The following is a 22,077-nucleotide window of genomic DNA, read 5'->3' as shown; positions in this document are numbered from 1 at the left end:
GCCCAGAGGGCGAGGAGGGGGAGGGGGAGGGGCGGGAGCGACCGCAACAATACAAAAGTCAAATTAGTGGAAAATGCAAATGCACGGCAAAAAAGTGTTCCACAACAAAAAACGCACACAAAAATACGTGCAAAAAATGTGTGACACTAGAAAATATAGACATTGGATCGCTATGTACCAGGGCAGGGAAATTAGAGTGGTTCGGGGTGGGTGCGGGGTGCAGCATCAAAAGTGTTGCGGATGAAAAAAGGAACAGTTTGTTTCCATATTATAATTACACAGCTCGGAGCGTCCTGTGACAAAACTGCTGCATGCTCCTAGGCGCTTTTTTCTGTACATGTTTCGGTGGGTATTTTTGCATAAAGTCAATTTTTGATAGACAGATTGCTTGATTTTCATCGACATTTAGCTCCACCTTGTCAGCCATTACGGTTTAGCTCTTTTTGCCGATTTCCCTAATTGATTTTTAGCGCAAATTTAATTCCTACCGACTGCTTTTCCATTGCGTATTTAGCATTTACCATTTTTTCATTACTAAAAGTTTCCGTCTGCTACTTTTATGGCAAACATACTACAGCTATGCAAATTTGTATAAGCGTAAACATAATTAAATATCAACAAAGGTTTTTTTTCAGCTCTGGTTTCACATGAACTCTTACAAACACATAGGCAGGTAATCGTAAGATAGTTATGTGTTTTATAACATAATATAAATCAGCAAACTAAACAAAGTGCTTGGATAAGTAAATCCACAACAACTCTGCTTTTATTTTAGGTTGCTACAATTTTATTATGCAAAGGGTCATATGTTATATATTTTATCTGTTGTAAAGAGCAATATGATATAAGTTAAAGTGTTATTAATAATATAAAAAATTAAATGCTACACAAAACATATTATTAAAAAGTAAATTTAACAAAAAAAGCGAAATTTCTTTAAAAAGTAGGCCTTTTCGATAACAGGTGTTCCTGCTTCTGGTTTATCTTATCACGTACCGGGAAGAAGTAAATTCACTTTTAATCTGTTTGTACAGATCTTCGAACGTTGACGCTTTCTGTATTTTTGCTGTTATTTGCCCTTTAATTAGAGCTCTTTATTCAAAAAATGTTTATTTACCAACGACTTTAGCTTATCACCAGGCGCGCAGCTGTTGGATAACCCTAGCCAAAACTCGTAACATCACAACAAGAATACCCCTAGTGTGACCCAGCAAATGGATCTTATCAGCCTAACTGGAAAATGCGAAGGCACTGCTAGCCAAGTTCAAAGCCGATATGTTATGCAGTTGACAAGGTCGTGCGAGTGTTACATTTATTTATTTGCACAACTGCAGACTGGGGGCGAAATCGCTTTCAAACAGGGCGTATACTTCACCGCAAGCTCCAACTGTTTTATCGTCTGCTGGAACGCGGCCTATTATTTATTTAATTAGCTCTAGCTTTAGTTGTCTTTGCTGATATTAGGTGTGGGTGGCATTATCGGGCCAGCCCAGTTGAGTTCTGACTTCGTAGTGGAAAGGTATGGCCAAAATGCTTAGCCGCTCCCTAATCCCGTTGGTTCTACTGGCACCTGCCGTTTTGGCCTACTTCGAGGGCTGTGATAACACCTACACCCTGAGTCCGGGAACCACCTACCTTGAGTCGCCCTACTATCCCAGCAACTATCCCGCCGGAACATCCTGTCGGTACAAGTTCACCGCTCCCTTGGACTATTACATCCAAGTGCAATGTACTGTTGCACTGCCATCGGTGGGGAATAGCCAAGATATATGGGTTTTATAATAGAAAATACCTAAGTGACTTGTATCCCCTCAGAGTAATGGTCAGTGTACCACGGATAACTTTTGGCTCGACCCGGAGGGCGATCTTCAGATGCGTGGCGCTGAAAACTTCTGTGGCTCTGGAACCTTTTCGCGGGACTCTCTCTTCAGGGAAGTGGTCTTCGCCTACATTTCCACCGGCACCAAGGGGGGAAACTTCAAGTGCACCTTGACCACCACCAAACAGAGCTGCAACTGCGGCTGGTCGGCCACTGCGCGAATTGCCAATGGCCAGAATGCGGCGGCCAACGAATATCCCAGCTACGCGGCCCTCAAGGATGTCACCTCGAAGACAGCATCCTTCTGCGGGGGAACCATAGGTCAGTTTAGGTCAACTGAAAATATTTATTTAGTTAGGCTGATCATTTAGTTTTCATTTCTTGTATTTCGAATAGACTGTAACCATGTTTGATTTTGCAGTGGCTCATCGTTATATTGTGACTGCAGCCCATTGTATCTATATGGTCAACAAGGCTACAGATGTGGTAGCTATTGTAGGAACCAATAACTTGGTAAACCGTAAGTTGACTGAAGTAATTGTATTTAGCATACTTTTCAACATAATGTTTTCCCTAGAATTTAAAACCCTAAAACAAGCACTTTAATACATTAACTACAATGTCACAGAATTTATTATAAATTAATTGAACTCCATATTATTTTTATCAGCTTCCAGGTACTACCAGCAATATAGTATAGTACAGATGATACCCCACGAGCAATACGTAAGCGATCCAAACGTAAACAATGATATAGCGGTTTTGATAACAGCAGGTAATATTCAATGGTCCCGTGGCGTAGGTCCCATTTGTCTGCCTCCTGTGGGAACGTGAGTTGTGATTTCATTATCAAAGTTATCATTTAATAACATCTCATTTCTCGCTTAGCACCTCACCATTTACCTACGATGTCGTCGATGTGATCGGCTTTGGAACTATCTACTTTGCTGGACCCACATCCTCAAGTCTGCAAAAGATCAACCTGAATGTGGTCTCCAACCAGGACTGCCAGACAGAATACAATAATGTCGCCACGATATATGCCGGGCAAATGTGCACATTTGATTATTCTGGCACAGGTCGGGACTCCTGTCAGTTCGATTCCGGTGGTCCAGTTATCCTGCGAAAATCCAAGCAGTTTTTGGTCGGAATAATCAGTTTTGGAAAGAGCTGTGCGGCATCGAGTTATCCGATGGGTGTAAATACCAGAGTAACATCGTACATAAGTTGGATACGCCAAAAGATTGGAAATTCGAACTGTGTGGTCAGCTTGTAATGGAAATAAAATGAATGGACAACTACTGAATTATTGGAATGGGGATGCTTTCTATTAATAATAATTACAATAAATTTGAAGTTATCTTTTATATATTTTCTTAATTATCGGTAATTACTAAAGATATATAATTATATTTTAAGTACTTTTCCATCCGCGTGATTTTTTAAGCCCATAAAACCAACTGTATATTTTTTTGAGTGCGTTTAAAAACCAAGTAAATAGTTACATTTCCTCACCTTGACCTAAAAATGCACTTTGGCTTTCGCAAATATTTATAATTTTTTAATTTACAAAAAACGATTTTCCTTATCAACTTGAGGGGTCTTATATAAGTTGCGCCGAGACTTCTCTGGCATTACAACTGCACTAGCTACGTTTCCATCATGTACGAACTGAAGTTTTCGGGTTTTCTTGTGCTTATATTAAACAGTGTGGCTTGTGCCCAACAACAGTGCACCAGGTTCTATGACTTGCAGCCAAATCGAATGATAAATATCACCAGCTTCAATTATCCGGGAGCTCTACCAAGTGGAAGTAACTGCCGATTTCGCTTGAAAGCCCCCAGCAATCATGTGATCTATTTGAGTTGTCGCTTTGAGTTGGTAAGTAATCATGGAAAAATGTATACATCATATAATCGAGTGTTAGGCGCTTAAAATATTTAAATCGTCATATTTAATTATCATCACATGAAATCCCAAATGTTTTTAAAACCTTTTCCTGGTTAGTTCCCCGACACCTGTGGCTCGGAATTCCTGTTCATCTCCCGGGATGGTGACCTCCAGTTTCGGGACGGCGAACGCTACTGCCGCATGGGACAGGTCAACAGGATATCCAACTTTCAGACCATGGCCTTCGCCTACTATTCTAGCAGTCCGCAGACCCAGCAGCGATCCCGACTTAGCTGCCAAGCGGTGGCCCGTCCGGCGCCCTGCGACTGCGGCTGGTCCTTCCCGACCCGCATTGCCAACGGAGTGGAGGCGGGAAAGCACGAGTTTCCCTCGATGGTGGGCCTCCGCGACTTGGCCTCCAACCTGCCCATCTTCTGCGGCGGGAGTATCGTCAGCGATCGGTTCATCATGACCGCTGCCCACTGTACCGCCCGCCAGCCGGTGGCCAGCCGCCTTTTGGCACTTGTCGGGGAGCATGATTTAAGCACAGGTAAGTGATTTTACCCGTATTTATTATTTTATTAAAATAAAACGGTGTACATTTGAATATTATGAAATTTTTAACAAATAATCCATGCGAAAGCACTGCCTAAAGAGCAGAATCTCCTATTAAAATGGATATCCATCCATATTAACATGTATTATTTATTAAATTAAAGGTAATATACATTTTTAAAATTCATAATTTATATAAATGTATTGATCAAAACCTAAAGAGTTGATACTCTTATTCAAGTTTTATAAATATTTTTTTTGAGAAAACATTTATTTTTCATCACCCATGGACTACAATTTTTAAAGATTTTATTAAGATATTAACGTTATAAGACAAACCATAGTCACTAAAGTTTTTGCCAGTAAATAACAAAGCCTCCTAGAATGGTTTCCAAAAAAATTACGCTTAAAATGTATTTCTAAATTAATTGACATTTAGCGCAAGTATCATTGCTCCATATTGTTGTTATTTTTCTGATTTTTCTTATTTAAAATTAAATTAAATTAAATTATTTTTTTTTTAAATGACAGAAAATGTATTTCTTCTACTCTTGAACATAGATAATTCAAACTTATTAATTAACAACTATTTTATATATCTGATATAGGTAGCGAATCGATATACGCGGCGCAACATCGCATTCAAAATATCTATAATCATCCTGGCTACATGGAAACAGCATCTGGCAACATTAATGACATTGCCCTCCTCCAGACGGTGACGCAGATGGAATGGTCTAGGGGAGTGGCGCCCATTTGTCTTCCAATTCGACAGGCGTAAGTGACTCATACTACAAGATGTATACATTTTAACCTTAGTTTTCCGGCAGAGAGAGTAGCTTCAACTACCAAAATGTAGACATCACGGGGTGGGGAACCCTGGGCTTCGCTGCCTCCAAGTCGAACACCCTGCAGAAGGCCACCCTGCTGACCATGGACAATGCCGTGTGCCGAGCTCGGTTTAACTCCAGCATCACTCCCAGCCACCTGTGCACCTACGATGCTGGCGGCAGGGGCCAGGACTCGTGTCAGTACGATTCCGGTGGTCCGGTGATCCTGCGTCAGCGGGAGCGTATGTTCCTGCTGGGCGTGATCAGCTTTGGCCGGGCCTGCGGTCAGCCCTTCGGCATTGGGGTCAACACACGGGTCACATCGCACCTCAACTGGATGTGGCGCTATGTGGGCGGGGCCGTGTGTGTGCGTTAAAGATACGCACCTGACGGATGACCATATTCACACACTGAGCGAAGAGCGATCGCAATGACGTGCCATCAACTCGGTGTCTTTTTTATATTCCGTTAATAAATTATCATCACACATTTTATATACTTTCTTAGTCTTTTAATGGTTTTGGAGCAGTAGTTTTAGAATAAAACTATAAATATTGGAAATATACTAAAATACAAATATATGTATTTTTTTTATAATTAAGTTTGAAGCTATAAAAAATATTTGTTTACACAAAATATTGCTCGGGTTTTTCCCCGTGCACACGCATACTCAAACGAAATACTTCTCCAGAGTCATTCCTTAGCCGACCTCCTTGCACTTGCCTCAGGCATTTGTCGTCGTTGTCTTGAGTTTGGCAAAGTGTTGACAAAGGCCTTAATTTGCATTTAAATTAAAAAGCAGTGACATGTTTCTGCCTACATTTAAACAACGAACAAGCTCGAGCATCCCGCTCTAACCAATCATGCCCCGCTGGCCATCATGGACCGCCAGGCATAGTTCTTTGTACGCAATAAAGTTTTATCAAATACACTAACTGGATATGGCAATAACTATAAGATCGTACACCCAAAAAAGAACAGAATGTTAAGATTTAATACCGGTTGTATAGAAAGTATGCCAGTAGCAGTATTGAAATTCAAGACTAAATAATATAAAGTCTATATCTTACAGTTTCATTTCTATTCTATTTAATGGTAATATTTTTAAGCTAAATCGATTCTCAAAAGTGTAGAATTGACAATAATTGCTTTTCTATTTTCGGTGTAGTCTTTCTATTGTCATCAGATTGTTTTGAACCTAATAATATTCCTTAAATTGTAACCTCAAAAAAATTTGAAGAATGGTATTTTTAAAAAGAGACAATTTATAAAAATATAATTCTTTAGTTAAAAATTATGGAAAGCAATGATCTGCCCAATGATTTCATGAAAAATAAAAATAAGAGTATAAATTCGCCTTAAAGTTAGATTATATTTCATGTATAGTTTGGTATTTATTGTAAAATTGCCGGCTTCACTCATAATTGTTGTTGTAATTGTGTACTAACTCAATTTCATGTCTCGCAGTTGTTGTTGCTTCTATTTGGAAATTGCGTTAAATTCGACCCAGGACTTATCGGGCCACCAAAGGACCTCGCACCACTGCAATGCAAAATTAATAAATGTTCATGTGACGATGGCAAATTGTGTTTTTGGTCTATGATTTTCATTTTGGCTTTGTTGTTTAATTTGCCCGAAAGATTCAAGTCGCAATCAAATTGAATTCCTTGTGGCCGTAAATAAATTATGTTATTTGTTTTCGCAGCACACACACATATTTTTTTGCTGGTCTATCTATTCAAGATGAAGTTGAAATTTTGCGGAGCAAAGTCGACATTAGTATTAGTGTCAGTGTTTTTACGAATACTTCAACACGTATCTTGTGGGATTTTTCATTTTCGAACCAGTTTTCCCCCAAAGACAACCTAAATTTGCTTTGCCTGAGCGCCTTAATTTTAACAATTTCAAATTTTTTGTGGATTCAATTTTGGCCAAAGGAATCCAAACCGTTTGAGAAAAATTATCCGTTTAATCTAAATTTAGGGGAACCAGACACATAAGCGAGATGCCAATCTTTGCCAGGAACCTGCCTTCGATTCGCCACATGGCCAAGCGCAGTCTGATTGAAGGCCGGCGCTCACTGACCACCATTTCGGGCCTGGAGAAGGGCCAAAATAGCGCTGGCCAGGTCCTGGCTCCCTGGAACAAGGATTGGCCGACGAGGGAAGAGGGCTTTGCGGTCGCGCAGCTCCTTAGGCAGAGGCAGCAGAAGCGCCAGTGGAGCAACAACTACTCCGGCCTGGACTCCGCCATGTTCCGACCCGTAACCAAGCCGGATGATATCTCGAGCCGCCGGAACAATGTGGTGGCCGCCCAGAATGCGGCCAGGAGGCGGAAGGTCAAGTCCGCGCAAGTGCCCAACTACGACGACTCGGAAGCCTACAGGGCGCAACAGGAATGGGAGGCCAAGCAGCAGGAGCAGATGCAGGAGCAGCAGCAGGAACCGGAAGCCAAGGACGAGGAACACGACTACGAGTCGGACCTCGAGGTCCGCTCCGTTCGGGAGGCGGTCTTCGGCCAGCTGGAGGACAACACGGAGGAGGACGAGGACCGAGCCCGGGCCGACCAGGAGCTTCTCCAAAGGGTCGCCCTCGCCTCCTCCAAGCAGCAGGAACGTCCGCTCAGCGCGTCCATTTCGCGGAAGGTCATATCGCCATACAACTCCTACCGCAGCCATCGCACTCGCTGGGCGGAGTTCCGGCACAGCATGATCTACGGCCGCACGAGCTTCTAGGCATCCAAGAGCTTGTCATGGCGAAATCCACCCGGGCCATTGACGCCTCTTACGGAAAACTCAAATTCTCGTTTCCATCGCATATTTTTAGAAAGCACAAATAAAGTTAGTCTTCAAAATTATTCCATATGGCTTATATATTTATTTTAATAAATACGATATATTTTTTCCCTTGCAGAAGTTTGCAACGCAGTGAACGAGACATTTCCGACCCCATAAAGTATATGTAATCTTCATCAGTATCAACAGCTCAACCGATCTAGCCATGTCTGTCTGCGTTTTTTTCGCAAACTAGTCTCAGCTTTAAAGCTATCGCAAAGAAACTTTCCCAAACTCATATTTCTATAGCAGGTATTGTAGAAGTCAGATAGGACCGGATTAGAAACCAAATATATCCAGTAGATCCCATTAAAAGGTTCTGTAAATTAATGGAAAAAAGGTGCAAGGGTGAAAGGTGAAAAAGCAATTTCTGAAATTGGGAAAAGATGCCATAAAAATGAGTTATGACATTGTAGACCAAAATATCTTGCACTATGAAAGTTTGGTATTGATCTAAGAAATTTTTGCATCATTTTTTGATTTCTTTTTTTTAACATTTTCAATCTAATCTAATACACTGTCAAAAAAATGTAAGCTGCAGTTTTCTTATGATCCTGTACTTGTTTTATGGGCCAGTAACCCCTTCCTAAGTTTCCCCTTTAGAACGTGTGTACTTATTTTAAGAAACAACATTTAAGAACAAGACGTTCTCAAATTAAGAACTTTGTTTATAAATTTATTAGCCGTGTATATAAATATTCAAACAATCGAAAAATCTTTAAAAACCTAGTAACCTTTTCTTCATACATCCCGAATAAATTTGGGATGCAGAATCGGTCTTAAAAAATTCAAATTTATCATCCTTTTAGACAATGATCAAAATTTTCAAAAACCTCCCAGGCGAGGGCCGATGCCTTGCAAGGGAATTTCAGACGCGACCAAAAATCTACCAGGAACCCGGCGTCTTCGTCCATCCGGAACTTCGTCGCAGCATCCCCCTTGTTTACTTCCGCAGAGGTGACTTGCCGCAGAAATTGGATCTGAAATTGCATTCCAGCCCAAACTGTGAAATATCCCCTTTGGAAAGAAATAAACGGTGCAAGGAGTACTTCCGCCAGTTTTGCAGAAGGCAGCACAGCTGCTTTTCTCGAACTTACCATTGGTCCGAGTTTCGGCGAAAGATGATCTACGGCAGTTACTAGCAAGGACTTCCAAAACGGCGTCCCCTTCAAATTCCATTTACATCAGATTTTCGTGGCCGCTTTGTGGCTTAAAAAGTATTTTGTTTTGATCGGGCTCAAAAGCCCGTATCATAACAAATTACTTTTTAAGCAACGAAGCATTAAAATCTATAAACTGCATCGTTAAGTTTAAAAATAAAATTCAGGATAAATTTATAAAATTGTATGGTAATGAAAAAAATTCAGGTGCTCGAATTTTGGATAAAATGCATCGTTATAATAAAAATTAAAATTGTAGGTTTTGTTCAGGGAAACCAGACACATAAGAGAGGTGCCAATTTTCGCCAGGAACCTGCTTTCGATTCGTCAACTGGCCAAGCGCAGTCTAATTGAAGTCTAAATAAATGCAATTGCAGGTGCTTAAGATTTGCATAAAATCATTAAAACATTTTTGATTTTTAAACAGTATTAAGGAATATTAGTAAAATAATATAGAGACATTTTCCAACTAGTCCGAAATACTCTGAAGATAGCCCTTTATTCGCCATTCCTCCTCTCGCAGTCCAGTTTATTATTATCACAAGTATTCTTAACCCTTTTTGCTACTTAACACGCAAGTTTGCTCTCAAAAACTAGCGACATACTTTGGCATACCTTCGCATCCTTCTGATCTGAGGAAACACAAACAAGGACTGGGAAAAAAGTGGCAAAAGGAAAGAATGGAAAGAGGAACCCAAGTGCACTCAAGTAATATGCTTCATAATTTTTATTGTCAAGCCCTTTTCTTTTGGCTCGGGTGGCACTGGCGCGCACTCGACAACAAAAGCTCAAAAGCGCTTGGAAAAAATGTGAAAATAAAAAATGACTATAAAAAGCAAAGGCAGAAAATGAAGTGCACTGGGTGGTGGTGGCAGAGACAAGAGTGCAACAAAGCAGAGCGGGTAGCATAAATTTTATAATATAGAAAAAATCAATGGGCAGCGGGGGCTAAAAAAATGCAGAGCACCAAGGATTACAGTCCGGGACTAGACTGCCGAGGTTCCAGCCACTTTTCATTCAAAGCACTGTCCTACTAGCCGGCACTCTAAAAAATCTTAACCCAATTCGTGATAAAGAATATTAAAAAAAAATATTTTGGGTAGTAGTACTTTTATTTATTGCAATTTATGATAATATATATATGTTTTCTCAGCATTTATGTTTTTATTCTTAATACGTAACTTGTTATAAAAACCAGTTTTTTTTCTTCTGTGTTTTCCTTTTTGAATCCTGCTCCTCACTTCCAAGTTTCACAATTAACTGGCCCCACAAATGCTGTGATTTCGCCACTCGCTCTCATTGTTGCCAGTTAATTTTGATGTATTTTTTATTGCCTTGTTGCAAATTTGCATTTCGCTCTTCCATCCACTGCACTTGGCAGCGTAATTAGGCGCACAACTCTTTTTACGGCTTTGATGTGCCGGCCTGCGAATTGGGCTAAGTAAGGACAAGTGGCGAAAGGCTTTTAATTGTTTAATTATGTTTTGCGCTTTAGTCTCGAGTGCAGGCAACACAACAATTCGTAAAGGGAGAATGATTTGGAGAAAAAAGGTAATTCCAAAATGCTACATTATCATATTTAATACAACACACTGAACAATAACAATTAAATTGTTAAGTGTTACCACCCTTTGAAAATGTTAGTTTGATCTGGTTCCTAAAACCGTATCATAACAAATAGCTTTTTAAGCAACAAAGCATTAAGTTCTATAATGCACATTGTTGAGTTAAAAAATAACAATATGTATAAAATTGTAGGGTAAAGTAAAAACAATGCATTTGAAAAACATTGCATGCACATTACGTTAACCTTAGTACTTTTAAGTAGTTCTTCTTCTAAAAAGTATCCCAGAAACACCAAAGTAGGAAAATTAATACTTTTATTGGTAGCTTAATATTTTTATATATTTTTATTACCCTTAGTTGTTTATCAAGAAACATATTACATTTTTTAATAGGTACATAGTGGCTGAACCAATATTTCATACAATTATACAACGCATAGGGCCATTTTCTCGTCTGCATGTCAAACTAACAATATGTTAAATCATACTTTGAGTCAAACATGCGAATGACAAAAGGGCCATCAAGATGTGAAACAACTTTCTAACTCAGCAACTCCTCCCACTAAATTCATATTCATTCTGTTCACATTTTCTACGTTCCCTCCATTAACAGACATCAAATATAATAGAAAGGCAATAAATTCATTTTCCTTCCTTTCGGCCAATCTCTTCCAAGCCATCACCGCATACAGCCATCCATCAACAGTTGGCACACCAAAATCGGTATCCGGACTACCAAATTATAATCAAATCCGAACGAATTTCAAGATCTTTCAAAATGGTGCTGACCAACCAGAACCTAGCGGTCCTATCACCTTTCGTTCGACTGGCGGCCCGCCAAGCCGCGTTCCGCATGACTGGAAGATTCGCCTATTCGACACGTCGCAACCCGGGCGCGGGGGATCGGGATCTCAATCTCAATAGGAACGATGAGTACCTGGGCCGTCAGCGGGACGAACCGAACCCGGAGTATCACCACGCTCCCCGGTGCTACGTGAAGAATTTCCAGAAGTACCAGGAAAAAGTGCAGGACCGCGGCGAGGTGCAGACGATCCGCTTCCGCAATCCGCGCTACCGCTGGGCGGACTTCCGGCGACGAATGGTTTATGGGACCTACGACATCTAGACCGTTTTTCATGATGCTCTCTATGAACTGCAGCCAGCGCCGAAAGCTCTCTCAAATTAGGCTGCCGTACGCTTCAATCCGGACCTGTCCTGTTTAGATACAACTCACCAAATTTATCAAATAATCAAGCATCCATGAGCCTTGTCAAGTACTTGCCCAATTAACACAACGTACAGGATCACGACTTATTCGAACTGAAGTGCGGATCGATCTCGATCGTCCGGTGAAATTTCCATATTATTCACCATACAATTTAATAAATCTGTTACCTTTCACCTAAATCAGACTATTAATTTGTTGTAATATGAAAGAGTCTGTTGGTTCTGTCGGGACCATCAATAGGGTACTTAAATATTATGGATTCGTTTTTAAAAGTAGTTCCTTCCAGGGACCGTAATCATTATAAGTTTTATACAAAAAACGCGCACTATAATTATTATTTCTGATTATAATTTATTTCGCTCAAAAATTGCGTTGTTGATAAGTAAATTAATTATATTGATGAGTATAAAACTCAAAAAAAAAAAAAATAAAAATAAAATAAATACATAAATATTAGAAATTGAAATATTATTTAAATTAATACATACGATAAAAAATTTTATTTTAACATTTATTTAAGCTACAAAATTGACAATTTAACTTAAATAGTGCTTCATACTAAAGTTTGTCTCAATTATCACCATGTTACTTTGCCATCATGATTTTACCGAAGGGGTAAAATTCAATCCACGAATTCTTTCGGTTTAAATTGGTTTTACCAAACGACTTTTAAGATCTCGCAAAAAAAAACTTTTTTCACAAAAAAGTTGTAAGTAAATTTGTTAATTATATATATTTAAACAACATGTACAAACCAATTTAAATCATATTAAAATTCCAATACATTGCCCGCAGTCACGTGTTAAGTTTTATTTTGAGTTTTATGAAATAAAACTTTAAAAAATCATTTTTATTTATTTCTACTTGTTAATAACGATTATTGCCTGACTTTTGAATAAAACTTAACAAATATTTTTTAAAATTAACTTATAAATATAAAACTCACAAAGTAAATATGATGGTGGATTTGCATACACTGACCAATTTTGAGCTCATTGGTGTTCTTGAATTTTTTGTAAGACATTTTTAAGTGAACTATTTTTTAGTCAGGAAAATCGAAATAATTTTTTCCGGTACCTGGTTCTTCCTATTTCGATAACCTCAGTTAATACCAGCATGAAATATTTAATCAAGAAATCATCCAGCGGATGGCGTATCGTTATCATATTTTATCCCTTACTAGAAAATAATGCAAGCTCATAGATACGTATAAACATCATATACACAAAGGTTACACAATTTAAAAGATACATTTATTATAAAAAAAAAACTAATAAAAAACATCCTTTTCCAATGAACTTGATTACCCACACTCACGGCTCCGGAACAGAGTCCGAAGCTAGCGGATTTTTAACCATTATCTCCGCAAAGCTGTCCGTTTCCGAAAAGCGACGATGCGGTAATTGAAGGACATTGATATAGAGAGTGCGGTGTGGCTGGAAACATAGCTCCTCCGTAACTCGCGAGATATCCTTCCCGTAGTCGGCGTCCATGTGGCGCAAGTTCAGGAAGCTCTTGACCAGCAGAAAGGGCGGTCTCTTCAGATCGGTCCAAGATTCCTTCCGCTCCTGAAGCTTCACGGGCACTGGTCTGCGATGGTAGGGGAGCCTCTGCTCCGACATTCTCCGCTGCTGGTGTAACCGCGTATCCGCCTTGAAGATCGGGAATCCGATCAGGGCCCGACCTGGGAACATTATGCGATAGGTGGTTACGTTACCGGTGCTCAAAGAATACTTTTAAAATTTAGGTTAACCAACGTAAGTAAAACAAGCTTTTCATAATGAATTCGTTCAGGGAATGTATACGACGAGCCTACTACTATTTAAATGTTTTTTTTGCAGCAAAAAATAACTTTTGTTTCACCATCTATTTATTCAAAAGTATATTCTTCTTAATTTTTAACTAGACAGCCATTTTCAAACATCATTTAAATGGATTGAAAAGCTTTTTCAATTATGTAATAATATTTTGTGCCTACTTATCATTTCTTGAGTAGTTTACAATTCTCATTTTTTTGGGCGTATACGTAATATAATAGTGTTACTCAAGTGATACTATACATGCATTTCAGTAATGGCAAGGGAAACATCAAGAATTAGCAAATGTTATCCAAGATGGATGATGGTACACTCAGAAAAAAATGTTAAGTATTTCGATCTTAAATCAATTATTTTCAATTTCAAAACTTCGCCAAGCATCGAAAATCTACATCTCAAACAAAATACAGTTCTTAAGTACAAATTTTTAAGACAAGAAACTTTAGGTTTTAGTACGTTTGTTTGTTAAAAAAAATGTTCACACACTGCCTAGGGAAATTAAATAAACGCTGTGATCTCCGGAAACTATAAAAGGTAGAACTTTGGGATTAAGCATGCAGATTTTAAAGATTCTTGAGAAGCGTTCGGTCATTTCATCCCAAAACTGTGGTGCCTATGGTCTTGATACTAGAATAAAAGTGTACATATGTATTGGTTTCCAAAACGGGTCTTCAAGCTACTTGATAAATCTAAATGAAGATCTCTTAACCAGTTGGGTTTGCACAGTTTTGCTGTGCATCCAAATTAGCAGGAAATATTAATTATACTGAGAAAAACGGTCCAATATTTACCAAACGCTAATTTTTATGGCCAAAAATCTTACGTACTAAAAAGTGAAGAATATCGAAGGCTACATAATTTAAACTTTAAAAAAATAGGACGAGCTTTTTATCAAAAAATTCTCGAAGTGCCAAACAAAAATTTAACTATAATTTTAAAACTATGGTATTTAGACAATTTAATCAAGGGCAGCGTGATTAGCATATTGAATAACCTTTTAAACTAAAAACCAAGTCAATCTAGTCCGTCTGTGCGTCTGTCTGTGGGATTAAGCATTCAGATTCTGGGCTTCCTGCGCAGCGCAAGTTTGTTTCAGGAGGGTACCACGCCCATTCCAATGCCCATAACGCTGTTTTCTAGTCTCGGTACCCTTGGAAGAAAAAACTATCTCGCTATATAGTATCAGTCTCCATTACTTTATTTTCAAAAATGTGCATTATAAATTTATTTGTGCGCTTTAAATTTATATTTCAGTAAAAGCGAAAGTCCAGACTTGTGTATCAGCTCTTTACATTTTTCCAGTTTGACATAAAGAAGTCTCTAAGATCACGAGGAGCATCCTGCATGTAGGCCGAGTCCAGTTGGTGTAGGGCCAGGAAGCTTTTGACCAGGATGCGCGGCGGTCGGGAAGACTGCGCTGGGGTGTTCAGCCTCGCATCTGGGACCACAGGGAATGGTCGTCGCGTTCTTCTCTGATGCAAACTCCGGCTCCGGGGAACACTCGTAAGTACTAAGCCCCCGAGAGCTCGACCCAAAGGCATTCTGGCTCGGGATTAGAGGTTCAAAAATACTTTTACTACGATTTCAAATTTCATCAAAGCCGAAATATTAACTGGTGCTTAAGATTATATTTAAAATGCCTACTATGTATTTTTTTAAATCTGTATACTTGTATTAAGATAAACAAACTGTTACAACTTTTTAAAATTTCTTTTAGTAATTTTTTACGTAACTTTACCATTTCTCTCCAGTTGGCATTCAGCAAACAACCTGAATATTCTGATATGTGGCTTAGTAAAGCTAATTTATTTTATTTTCGGGTTTGAATCTAAAAATAAACTGGTTTCCCATGTAAATGGATTTAATTGGCCCAGTCGTGTGTACGGTAGCTACGTGCTAAAAAAAACCTGCGATATGTACTAATTTCTGACCACAAACCGAATTTACTTTTGAGGGTTAGCGAAATAATTGGAAAGCGATTCCGAAAACCATTTCCTCTTCGAATTCTATACCTTTTTACATGGATGAGTTTTAGTTACTACTAACGACTGGTGTGGTTCGGAAAAAGTTGAAAGCGGGCTCAAGCGATAGTTTTGGCTATCGATGCAATTGAAAGTCGTAGAAAATAAACGATAAATAACAAAAACAAAAAAGAATGCAAGCTACAAAAGAAAACTAAATATAAATTTAATCGAAAATTAATTCTTGAAAATGTGTACAAATTAAAATTAAAGAAAGCTCGATGTTTAACTTTATATTTTAAATACCGCCGTGTTCTAAAAAACTTACTTAAATCCCCGATAGTGCTATCGATCGTTTAACAACCATATCGATTGGCATACAAACGAAATAAAAGTTCATTACTTTTCTTGAATTTGTAAGCTCGAAATTGTTTAGTGGAACAACTTGGACTTGCGTATGGGTCGGCCATTTTGTATTTTCATTGCTGGCGCTTTTGAGCGACGACGATTTGGCGGCTTTTGTGCAACGCGTGGTTTTATGTAACAGGCCCCAATCCCTAGTCCGCGAAAATCCTTCTCCCACACACCCGCAAAACGTCAATTGCATGAGCCGGCACGTCGATATTTTTGCCAATTTTTTAGCCGACCCCTCGCAAATTGCTTTTTGAGCTTGTTAGAGTTTTTTGGCCCTCATCCTGCCACACAGATACACACCCACACAAGCACACACGCTAATGAATAGTCAAAGTCCAGGCGATTTCAGCAGTTGTAGCTGCAGCAAAACGAAAACTAAACGCAATGTTTAGGCTGCATTACGACTGCAATGGCTCCTGTTGCAGCCGCAGCAGGTCTTGCAGGAGCAGTCAGGAAACGGCATCCAGCAGCCAGGACAGCGCCGCCATTTTGTAATCAAATGCAGCACAAAAGTATGCAAAGGAAATTGCCAGAAAAAAAGCAAGGAGTAAAAAGCGTTGTGCGCATTGGCTTTCTTCGTACAGTGAAGAATCGCAGGATAGTTCAAGGGGTTTTAATTTTCTTTTCTTATTATTCTAAGGCCATTTACTCGTTTAAAAATTACTTGTTTCCAAATCTTTTAAAGGTTTTAAGGAAACAATTGTAAAAAAAACCAAAATAAAATTGAAACAGTTTTTCCATATAATAAACTATAGTATATAATAAAATAGTGCTTTGATTTGGAAACCTTTGAAATACCTTTTAAGTGTCATTTAATGTTTTTAAAGTACGCAGTGAATAAAGGATACTCGTCTTTCCGAATGAATTCATTGTACTTCTAAGCTTTAAGTATATTGTTGCATACTTTTAGACACCTAAAGTTACATTTAAAAGTGATTAGAAAATTCTAGTGATTAGATTGGTAAAGTTTTTGTTTTGGGATAACAATCTCTAAGACTTTCTGTAGTTTGAAATTCGTATGGATTTTATTATCCATCTTTTTTTGTAATGACGAGTGCTAACTAGGGAATCCGGAATAATCAAAGTTATTACATTTTTACTGTAGCATCTCCAAGCCCAATCCCTCGACGGCCCTTTAGCGACGACTGCTGTTAGTGGCTGCTGCTTTTCAATTAGTGCCACCAGAGCACGGCAACCACCCCCTCCACGCACCACCGCCCATTTCTATGCGGAGCCGCCAATCCCAGCCAACACTTGATGCCACCGACTGCAGTTGACGTTGGTTTGCTCTGCCCTGGCCGCGTTTTACGTAAATTGAACAACAGGCTTGCAAGGCACCGGGTACGGTGCCCAAAACAGCAAAACTGCAAAACAAACACACGCCAACACGGCCAATACATTGCAACAACTAGGAAATGCAGGCGAGCTTAGCTAGACAGATATGTATATCTACACAAAACTCGACGAGGGTGGAGCATTGAAAAAGTGCAACGCCAGTGCCAGTTAGACAAAAAACAGGTCCAGGTCCTCCAGAAAAGCGAATAAAAAGATGCACCCGCCAGACGAGATCCGTATTGCCTTTAAGCCTAAAAGCGAGCTTCATCTGTTATGCGAAACGTTTAATTATTTATTTGAAAGGAAGATTCCGGCTGGCTGCAAAAACAAAGCAGCTGAAAAGAATTTTATTGACAGGCCCTCCGGCTGAGTGAAGGGTTATGGGTTGCAGGCACTCGCAATCGCAATCGCAATCGCCCCTGAGGTTAATTAGTTGACATTTGCGCTTAATTGCAGTGCCTCAGGCGGAGGACATAGAGCTCCAGCCAGGCGTTCCCATTCGCATGCATGATTGACAGCCGAGTGGAGGGGACTCCACCTGCCGGTGCTGATATATTGATGCCAACGCGTTCAGGCAAAGCGACAAACTTGACACCCACTTACGAGTGCTAAGTGGCTCGACAGCCCGAAACTGAAGGTGGGAGGAATATCTATATCACACAAGTTAAATTTGCTCTTAAAATATGGCTTTCTCAAAACTGTTTTCAAAATACAAGCAAAACCTCTAAAATTAAGTTGCATCTAAACTCAAAGATGGATTAATTTAAGATGTTTTTAAAGTATAGGTAGAAACTTATGCAAAAACAAGAGAAATCGCTATGGTCGATGGCCTCGACTACCAGATACCCGTTACTCAGCTAAAGGGAATGCGACAGGGATGGAGATAAGCATGCAGCAAATCGGCTGTTTCCGAGATCGCACACCACATCAAAACGCCACCTAGCGTTCATTCCTATCGGCTGTTTTCGAGATTTCACTAACACGTTCTTGTTTGGTGTGCGATTTAGGACACAGCCGATTTGCTGCACGCATATCACCATCCCTCTCGCACTCCAAAAAGTTTGCCACGACCTACTAACGCTCATAACGCTTAAGTCTGTTGGCCGCCCACATTACCATACATTTAAATCGAGGATAGGTAACGCTTTACAATCTCGCTTTGCTGCTTTCATATATCTTCATCTACCTTTTGCTCCATTAAGCTGAATAACAGGTATCTGATAGTCGATTATGCCGATAAAGTTGTAAAATTATCTATGTAATCATGATTTAAAATAAATCTTTAGCATTACATTTTTAACTGTTTTAAAATCACAATTTATTATTATTTATGTAATATTGGCTCTACTAAAAGTAACTTTAAAGATCTCCTCACAAGATTTTATCTCTTACAACCCCCATGTTTACCCATTAATCAAAAGCATTTTTTCAATATCTTTACAAAACTTTCTTTGCCGTACTACGAGTTCATAAATCAGAGTAGTGGTTGCTCCTATATTCTGCCAGGACAATAGGCCACCTCGGGGCTTTTGCTCCGAATCCACTTGATGAAGGAGGCGACGCGAGTGTTGACCGATGGTTGCTGAGTGGCGCAGCCCTGGCCAAAACTGACTATGCCCACGGCCACCAGGCGTCCGTTGATCCGCTCGTAAAGAGCTCCGCCCGAATCGTACTGACAGGTGTCCCGCCCGGGCGTGTAGGTGCAGAAGGTGTGCGGCGGTGGCGCTACCCCACCGGCGGAAGTCAAGGCCTGCCTGCACCGCTGGCCGTCGATCACATCCAATGTGGCCTTCAGCAGGCGGTGGGTCTGTGGGCCGCCGTAGGATGTCGTGCCCCACCCGGCGGCAACCACCTGGTGACCCGCCAGCGGTAGCTTCCTGCCATCCTCCGCCTGTTGCAGTGGCAGACAGGCAGGACCCACATGCCGGCTCCACACGATCGCCGTTCGCGTCCTCAGCAGAGCGATATCATTCTTTGGATGTCCGTTCGCCTGGCTGAAGTCCTCGTGCAGGATCAGGGCGTCCAGGTCGTAGTAGCGGGTGGCGAACGTCTCGAAGGCACTGGCCAAATCATGCTCGCCCACCACCACTCGGAGCTTGGCAGCGCTGCTAGTCTCCGGGCCAAGAAAGCAGTGGGCGGCCGACAGCATATAATGATGGTGAACTGTAGCAATAGTTAAAGGAAAAAGCATTAACACAACATACAGAGTGGTTCTTAATGAAATTCTTTTATAATGAATTGGTATTTGCATTAGCATTAAAAAAACTAATGCTAATAAAATCGGTTTTCGTTATTATTTAAAAAAGTAATCAATAAAAGCTCAATTCATTACTTTAAAAAAGTAATACTTATAGAAGGGCATTAAATTACTTATCAATTGTAATGGGCATTGTATTACTTTTTAAAAAAATAATGCCAAAAATAAAACAACTTATTACTTTTGATTTCAATAACAAAACAATTCATGACTTCTGACAAAACTGTTGCCAATTTAAAAATATTTCATTACTTTATAAATATACAATGCTAATAATTATTTTTCATTAAAAATTTTCATATTCAATATCCTCTAAAGTGGCTCATAAAATATTCATTCAAAATGACATAAGCAACCCTTTAAAAGCCTCTTCTAAAGAATTCGCGGATTTTCGATGCTCACAGTTTTCAGCTTTAACACTTCAAACGAAGTATGAGATTTTAAAAATTATCTTATGCACGTTTAGAGAACTTCAACGAGAAGCTTTTAACATTTAATGTTTAATTTATTTTTGTAAGTATGTAACTATTTTAAGGATGTCAGTGAAAGGAATTCTACATGAGGTTTTAATTTAGCGTTTAATTAGAGAGCTACAAAATATATATCTTAATAAATTAAAAACAAATGTTAAGTGACAGAAACGAACTACCTTTAAGGACGGCAGTATTCTAAATTTAAATCATAGGCTAAAAAAATAGTGTTAGGTGTTTTTTGTTAAAATTCGGAATATTCAAAAGTAATTTATTGCTTATTATTTGGTTCCCTGATCCCCGATATTTGGCCCGTATACTCACTGATCGCTGCGCCGCAGAAGACCCTTCCGTGCTTCTTGGTCAGGACACCGGCCATTGGCGGGAACTCGTGCAGGAAAGCCTCTTCGTTGGTGGGACTGGCTATTCGGGGAAGCCGGCTCCAGCCGCAGCTGCACGTGGGCTGGAAGGCCTCCACCAGGCAGGTGAAGCGTCCTCCTCCGGGACCAGGTGATGGGGATGGGGCAAGCGGGTAGCTGGAAACAATCCGAGCACGTTTCACGGAAGTCTTTGAGCTGCTCCGAATTGGCAATGCGTCAAGGTAAATAGTAGTGCTAGACTTTCTGGACTCTTCGTCATTGTAAAGTAGGGAGGCCACATAGGCCAGGGCATCACTGACGCCCACATCCTGCAACACGTGCAGCACCTCGTCGCTGAGGTCCTCCTCGGGTTCCTCTGAGTTCTCCGAATCCTCCTGCTCCTCCTCGTCTTCTTCCTCGTCCTGCTCCTCTATTGAAACATCTTGTGGTGCCTCGGTAGTTGTACTCGCAGTTGTTCCCGCCGAGAGTTTATCCTTTAACTTGACTGTTGAGGGCGGCTCCGAACGTCCATTGGAAATGTACGAAATCACCGCACGATTGAGAAAACTTTTGCGCTCGAATTTTCCGCTGCCACAAAAGTATTCCGAACTTGTTAACACCTCGTCGCCCTCGGAATTGAAGTGAAACACCTCCTTGCGGCATTTAGAGTCCGTTGAAAGCTGCGGAAAATAAAGCAATACATTGTCGAAGACGTCCTACAGTAACACCACTATAACCTTTGATATTTTTAAACTTCTACTATTTTCAATAACGGAAAAATCAACTTCGGATATAATATTAATATTAACTAATCTTTTCTTATCTTTAAAGAAATTAATATTTTTGCTTATTAAAAGCAAATAACAATGGCAATCTATTTCTATTAACACACGCTAGTTCACTCACTATTATTAATTTCGTTCAAGCAATATTTTTCTAAAAACACATGTTGAAGTTAACTACTGAGATCAGGCTAAGCAAAAGTTTTAGTAAAAACATAATTCCATCTATTAAAGATGTACTAAATAAAATGAGTAAGATGAACTAAGCTGGAGATCACCTTAGAGTTATTCTTATCGGGAACATAAACAAATTCGGAAACGTATTTGTCTTCATTGCGTTACAAATCTCTAACCGATATATTAAGTTCTTTCCCAAAACCCCTCTTTTAAATCCGACAAATTTAGAAACCGCACAACGTCGCAACACCGGCATAATAACCCGAATTAAAGTTTTTTAAATTTCTTTTTCCAACAATATTTAGCTTTGCCGCCTGCTTTTAAATAAATTCCGTTCATCACTGTTTTGTTTTCACTTTATTTCCTCACCGTCTGCAGTTGGAGTTCACACTTAAACTGCAGCACCTGATCCTTGGGAGCCTCCACGGCGTAGCGACAGGAAGTGCCCACCGGATACAGGGCCGGGTAATAGGGCGAGTTGATGAGCAGTTTCTGGCCCGATTGCAGTTTCACTTGGTGGTTACACTGTTCGAAAAGGGCTTTCGTAGAGAACGCTTTTAAAAGTGGTAGAAGCAGCAGCCAAATCCACATGATCACGGTCGCGACGAGGTCTAACCCGGTACTG

General features: G+C 39.8%; 8 protein-coding genes across 10 annotated transcripts; 5 read left to right on the top strand and 3 right to left on the bottom strand.

Moving 5' to 3' along the window:
* Positions 1–1,479: 1,479 nt before the first annotated feature.
* LOC119550056 (venom serine protease) lies at positions 1,480–3,125 on the top strand. Its single transcript, XM_037858515.1, has 5 exons — positions 1,480–1,749; positions 1,816–2,140; positions 2,241–2,339; positions 2,490–2,649; positions 2,708–3,125. Exons 1-5 carry the CDS (start codon positions 1,522–1,524, stop codon positions 3,093–3,095), a joined length of 1,200 nt encoding a protein of 399 aa, XP_037714443.1. The 5' UTR covers positions 1,480–1,521; the 3' UTR covers positions 3,096–3,125.
* A 350-nt stretch (positions 3,126–3,475) lies between these two features.
* On the top strand, positions 3,476–5,588 carry LOC119550550 (venom serine protease). Its single transcript, XM_037859281.1, has 4 exons — positions 3,476–3,700; positions 3,827–4,259; positions 4,873–5,041; positions 5,095–5,588. The coding sequence occupies exons 1-4, from the start codon at positions 3,482–3,484 to the stop codon at positions 5,468–5,470; spliced, it is 1,197 nt and encodes a 398-aa protein (XP_037715209.1). The 5' UTR covers positions 3,476–3,481; the 3' UTR covers positions 5,471–5,588.
* Positions 5,589–6,914: 1,326 nt separating this feature from the next.
* On the top strand, positions 6,915–7,950 carry LOC119550662. The gene has a single exon (XM_037859508.1). It carries the CDS (start codon positions 7,100–7,102, stop codon positions 7,826–7,828), a length of 729 nt encoding a protein of 242 aa, XP_037715436.1. The 5' UTR covers positions 6,915–7,099; the 3' UTR covers positions 7,829–7,950.
* A 712-nt stretch (positions 7,951–8,662) lies between these two features.
* On the top strand, positions 8,663–9,276 carry LOC119551238. Its single transcript, XM_037860478.1, has one exon. The coding sequence runs from the start codon at positions 8,740–8,742 to the stop codon at positions 9,067–9,069; it is 330 nt and encodes a 109-aa protein (XP_037716406.1). The 5' UTR covers positions 8,663–8,739; the 3' UTR covers positions 9,070–9,276.
* Positions 9,277–11,192: 1,916 nt separating this feature from the next.
* On the top strand, positions 11,193–12,059 carry LOC119550947. The gene has a single exon (XM_037859971.1). It carries the CDS (start codon positions 11,431–11,433, stop codon positions 11,776–11,778), a length of 348 nt encoding a protein of 115 aa, XP_037715899.1. The 5' UTR covers positions 11,193–11,430; the 3' UTR covers positions 11,779–12,059.
* A 1,052-nt stretch (positions 12,060–13,111) lies between these two features.
* On the bottom strand, positions 13,112–14,610 carry LOC119551162. Of its 3 annotated transcripts, none has more exons than XM_037860360.1 (2): positions 14,525–14,610; positions 13,112–13,564 (listed from the first exon to the last, which is right to left on the bottom strand). In XM_037860360.1, the coding sequence occupies exon 2, from the start codon at positions 13,500–13,502 to the stop codon at positions 13,194–13,196; it is 309 nt and encodes a 102-aa protein (XP_037716288.1). In that variant the 5' UTR covers positions 13,503–13,564; positions 14,525–14,610; the 3' UTR covers positions 13,112–13,193. The 3 variants fall into 3 exon arrangements, with proteins under 3 accessions (XP_037716288.1, XP_037716287.1, XP_037716286.1); XM_037860359.1 differs by having other exon boundaries at positions 14,489–14,609; XM_037860358.1 differs by lacking the exon at positions 14,525–14,610 and having other exon boundaries at positions 13,112–13,684.
* A 262-nt stretch (positions 14,611–14,872) lies between these two features.
* Positions 14,873–15,327, bottom strand: LOC119551377. Its single transcript, XM_037860699.1, has one exon. It carries the CDS (start codon positions 15,236–15,238, stop codon positions 14,978–14,980), a length of 261 nt encoding a protein of 86 aa, XP_037716627.1. The 5' UTR covers positions 15,239–15,327; the 3' UTR covers positions 14,873–14,977.
* A 3,572-nt stretch (positions 15,328–18,899) lies between these two features.
* LOC119549493 (serine protease 44) lies at positions 18,900–22,043 on the bottom strand. Its single transcript, XM_037857597.1, has 3 exons — positions 21,822–22,043; positions 20,459–21,173; positions 18,900–19,570 (listed from the first exon to the last, which is right to left on the bottom strand). Exons 1-3 carry the CDS (start codon positions 22,041–22,043, stop codon positions 18,900–18,902), a joined length of 1,608 nt encoding a protein of 535 aa, XP_037713525.1.
* Positions 22,044–22,077: the final 34 nt, after the last annotated feature.

The sequence above is a fragment of the Drosophila subpulchrella genome, chromosome 2R (assembly GCF_014743375.2).
Source record: "Drosophila subpulchrella strain 33 F10 #4 breed RU33 chromosome 2R, RU_Dsub_v1.1 Primary Assembly, whole genome shotgun sequence".
In the NCBI taxonomy this organism is placed as follows: Eukaryota; Metazoa; Arthropoda; class Insecta; order Diptera; family Drosophilidae; genus Drosophila; species Drosophila subpulchrella.
The sequence above is the reverse complement of the archived record's forward strand: the minus strand, read 5'-3'. Positions and strand labels throughout refer to the sequence as shown.

What these genes read in the sequence shown, in the direction of transcription:
- LOC119550947 (XM_037859971.1), top strand. Translation starts at nt 11,431, where the DNA reads ATGGTGCTGACCAACCAGAACCTAGCGGTCCTATCACCTTTCGTTCGA.
- LOC119550550 (XM_037859281.1), top strand. Translation starts at nt 3,482, where the DNA reads ATGTACGAACTGAAGTTTTCGGGTTTTCTTGTGCTTATATTAAACAGT. An exon ending in TGAGTTGTCGCTTTGAGTTG is followed by an intron (nt 3,701 to 3,826) that starts GTAAGTAATCAT and finishes TTTCCTGGTTAG; the next exon opens with TTCCCCGACACCTGTGGCTC. An exon ending in TGTCTTCCAATTCGACAGGC is followed by an intron (nt 5,042 to 5,094) that starts GTAAGTGACTCA and finishes GTTTTCCGGCAG; the next exon opens with AGAGAGTAGCTTCAACTACC.
- LOC119550662 (XM_037859508.1), top strand. Translation starts at nt 7,100, where the DNA reads ATGCCAATCTTTGCCAGGAACCTGCCTTCGATTCGCCACATGGCCAAG.
- LOC119551162 (XM_037860358.1), bottom strand. Translation starts at nt 13,574, where the DNA reads ATGTTCCCAGGTCGGGCCCTGATCGGATTCCCGATCTTCAAGGCGGAT.
- LOC119549493 (XM_037857597.1), bottom strand. Translation starts at nt 22,043, where the DNA reads ATGTGGATTTGGCTGCTGCTTCTACCACTTTTAAAAGCGTTCTCTACG. An exon ending in GTGAACTCCAACTGCAGACG is followed by an intron (nt 21,174 to 21,821) that starts GTGAGGAAATAA and finishes TATTTTCCGCAG; the next exon opens with CTTTCAACGGACTCTAAATG. An exon ending in CTTCTGCGGCGCAGCGATCA is followed by an intron (nt 19,571 to 20,458) that starts GTGAGTATACGG and finishes CTATTGCTACAG; the next exon opens with TTCACCATCATTATATGCTG.
- LOC119551377 (XM_037860699.1), bottom strand. Translation starts at nt 15,238, where the DNA reads ATGCCTTTGGGTCGAGCTCTCGGGGGCTTAGTACTTACGAGTGTTCCC.
- LOC119550056 (XM_037858515.1), top strand. Translation starts at nt 1,522, where the DNA reads ATGGCCAAAATGCTTAGCCGCTCCCTAATCCCGTTGGTTCTACTGGCA. An exon ending in GTACTGTTGCACTGCCATCG is followed by an intron (nt 1,750 to 1,815) that starts GTGGGGAATAGC and finishes GTATCCCCTCAG; the next exon opens with AGTAATGGTCAGTGTACCAC. An exon ending in TGTCTGCCTCCTGTGGGAAC is followed by an intron (nt 2,650 to 2,707) that starts GTGAGTTGTGAT and finishes TTTCTCGCTTAG; the next exon opens with CACCTCACCATTTACCTACG.
- LOC119551238 (XM_037860478.1), top strand. Translation starts at nt 8,740, where the DNA reads ATGATCAAAATTTTCAAAAACCTCCCAGGCGAGGGCCGATGCCTTGCA.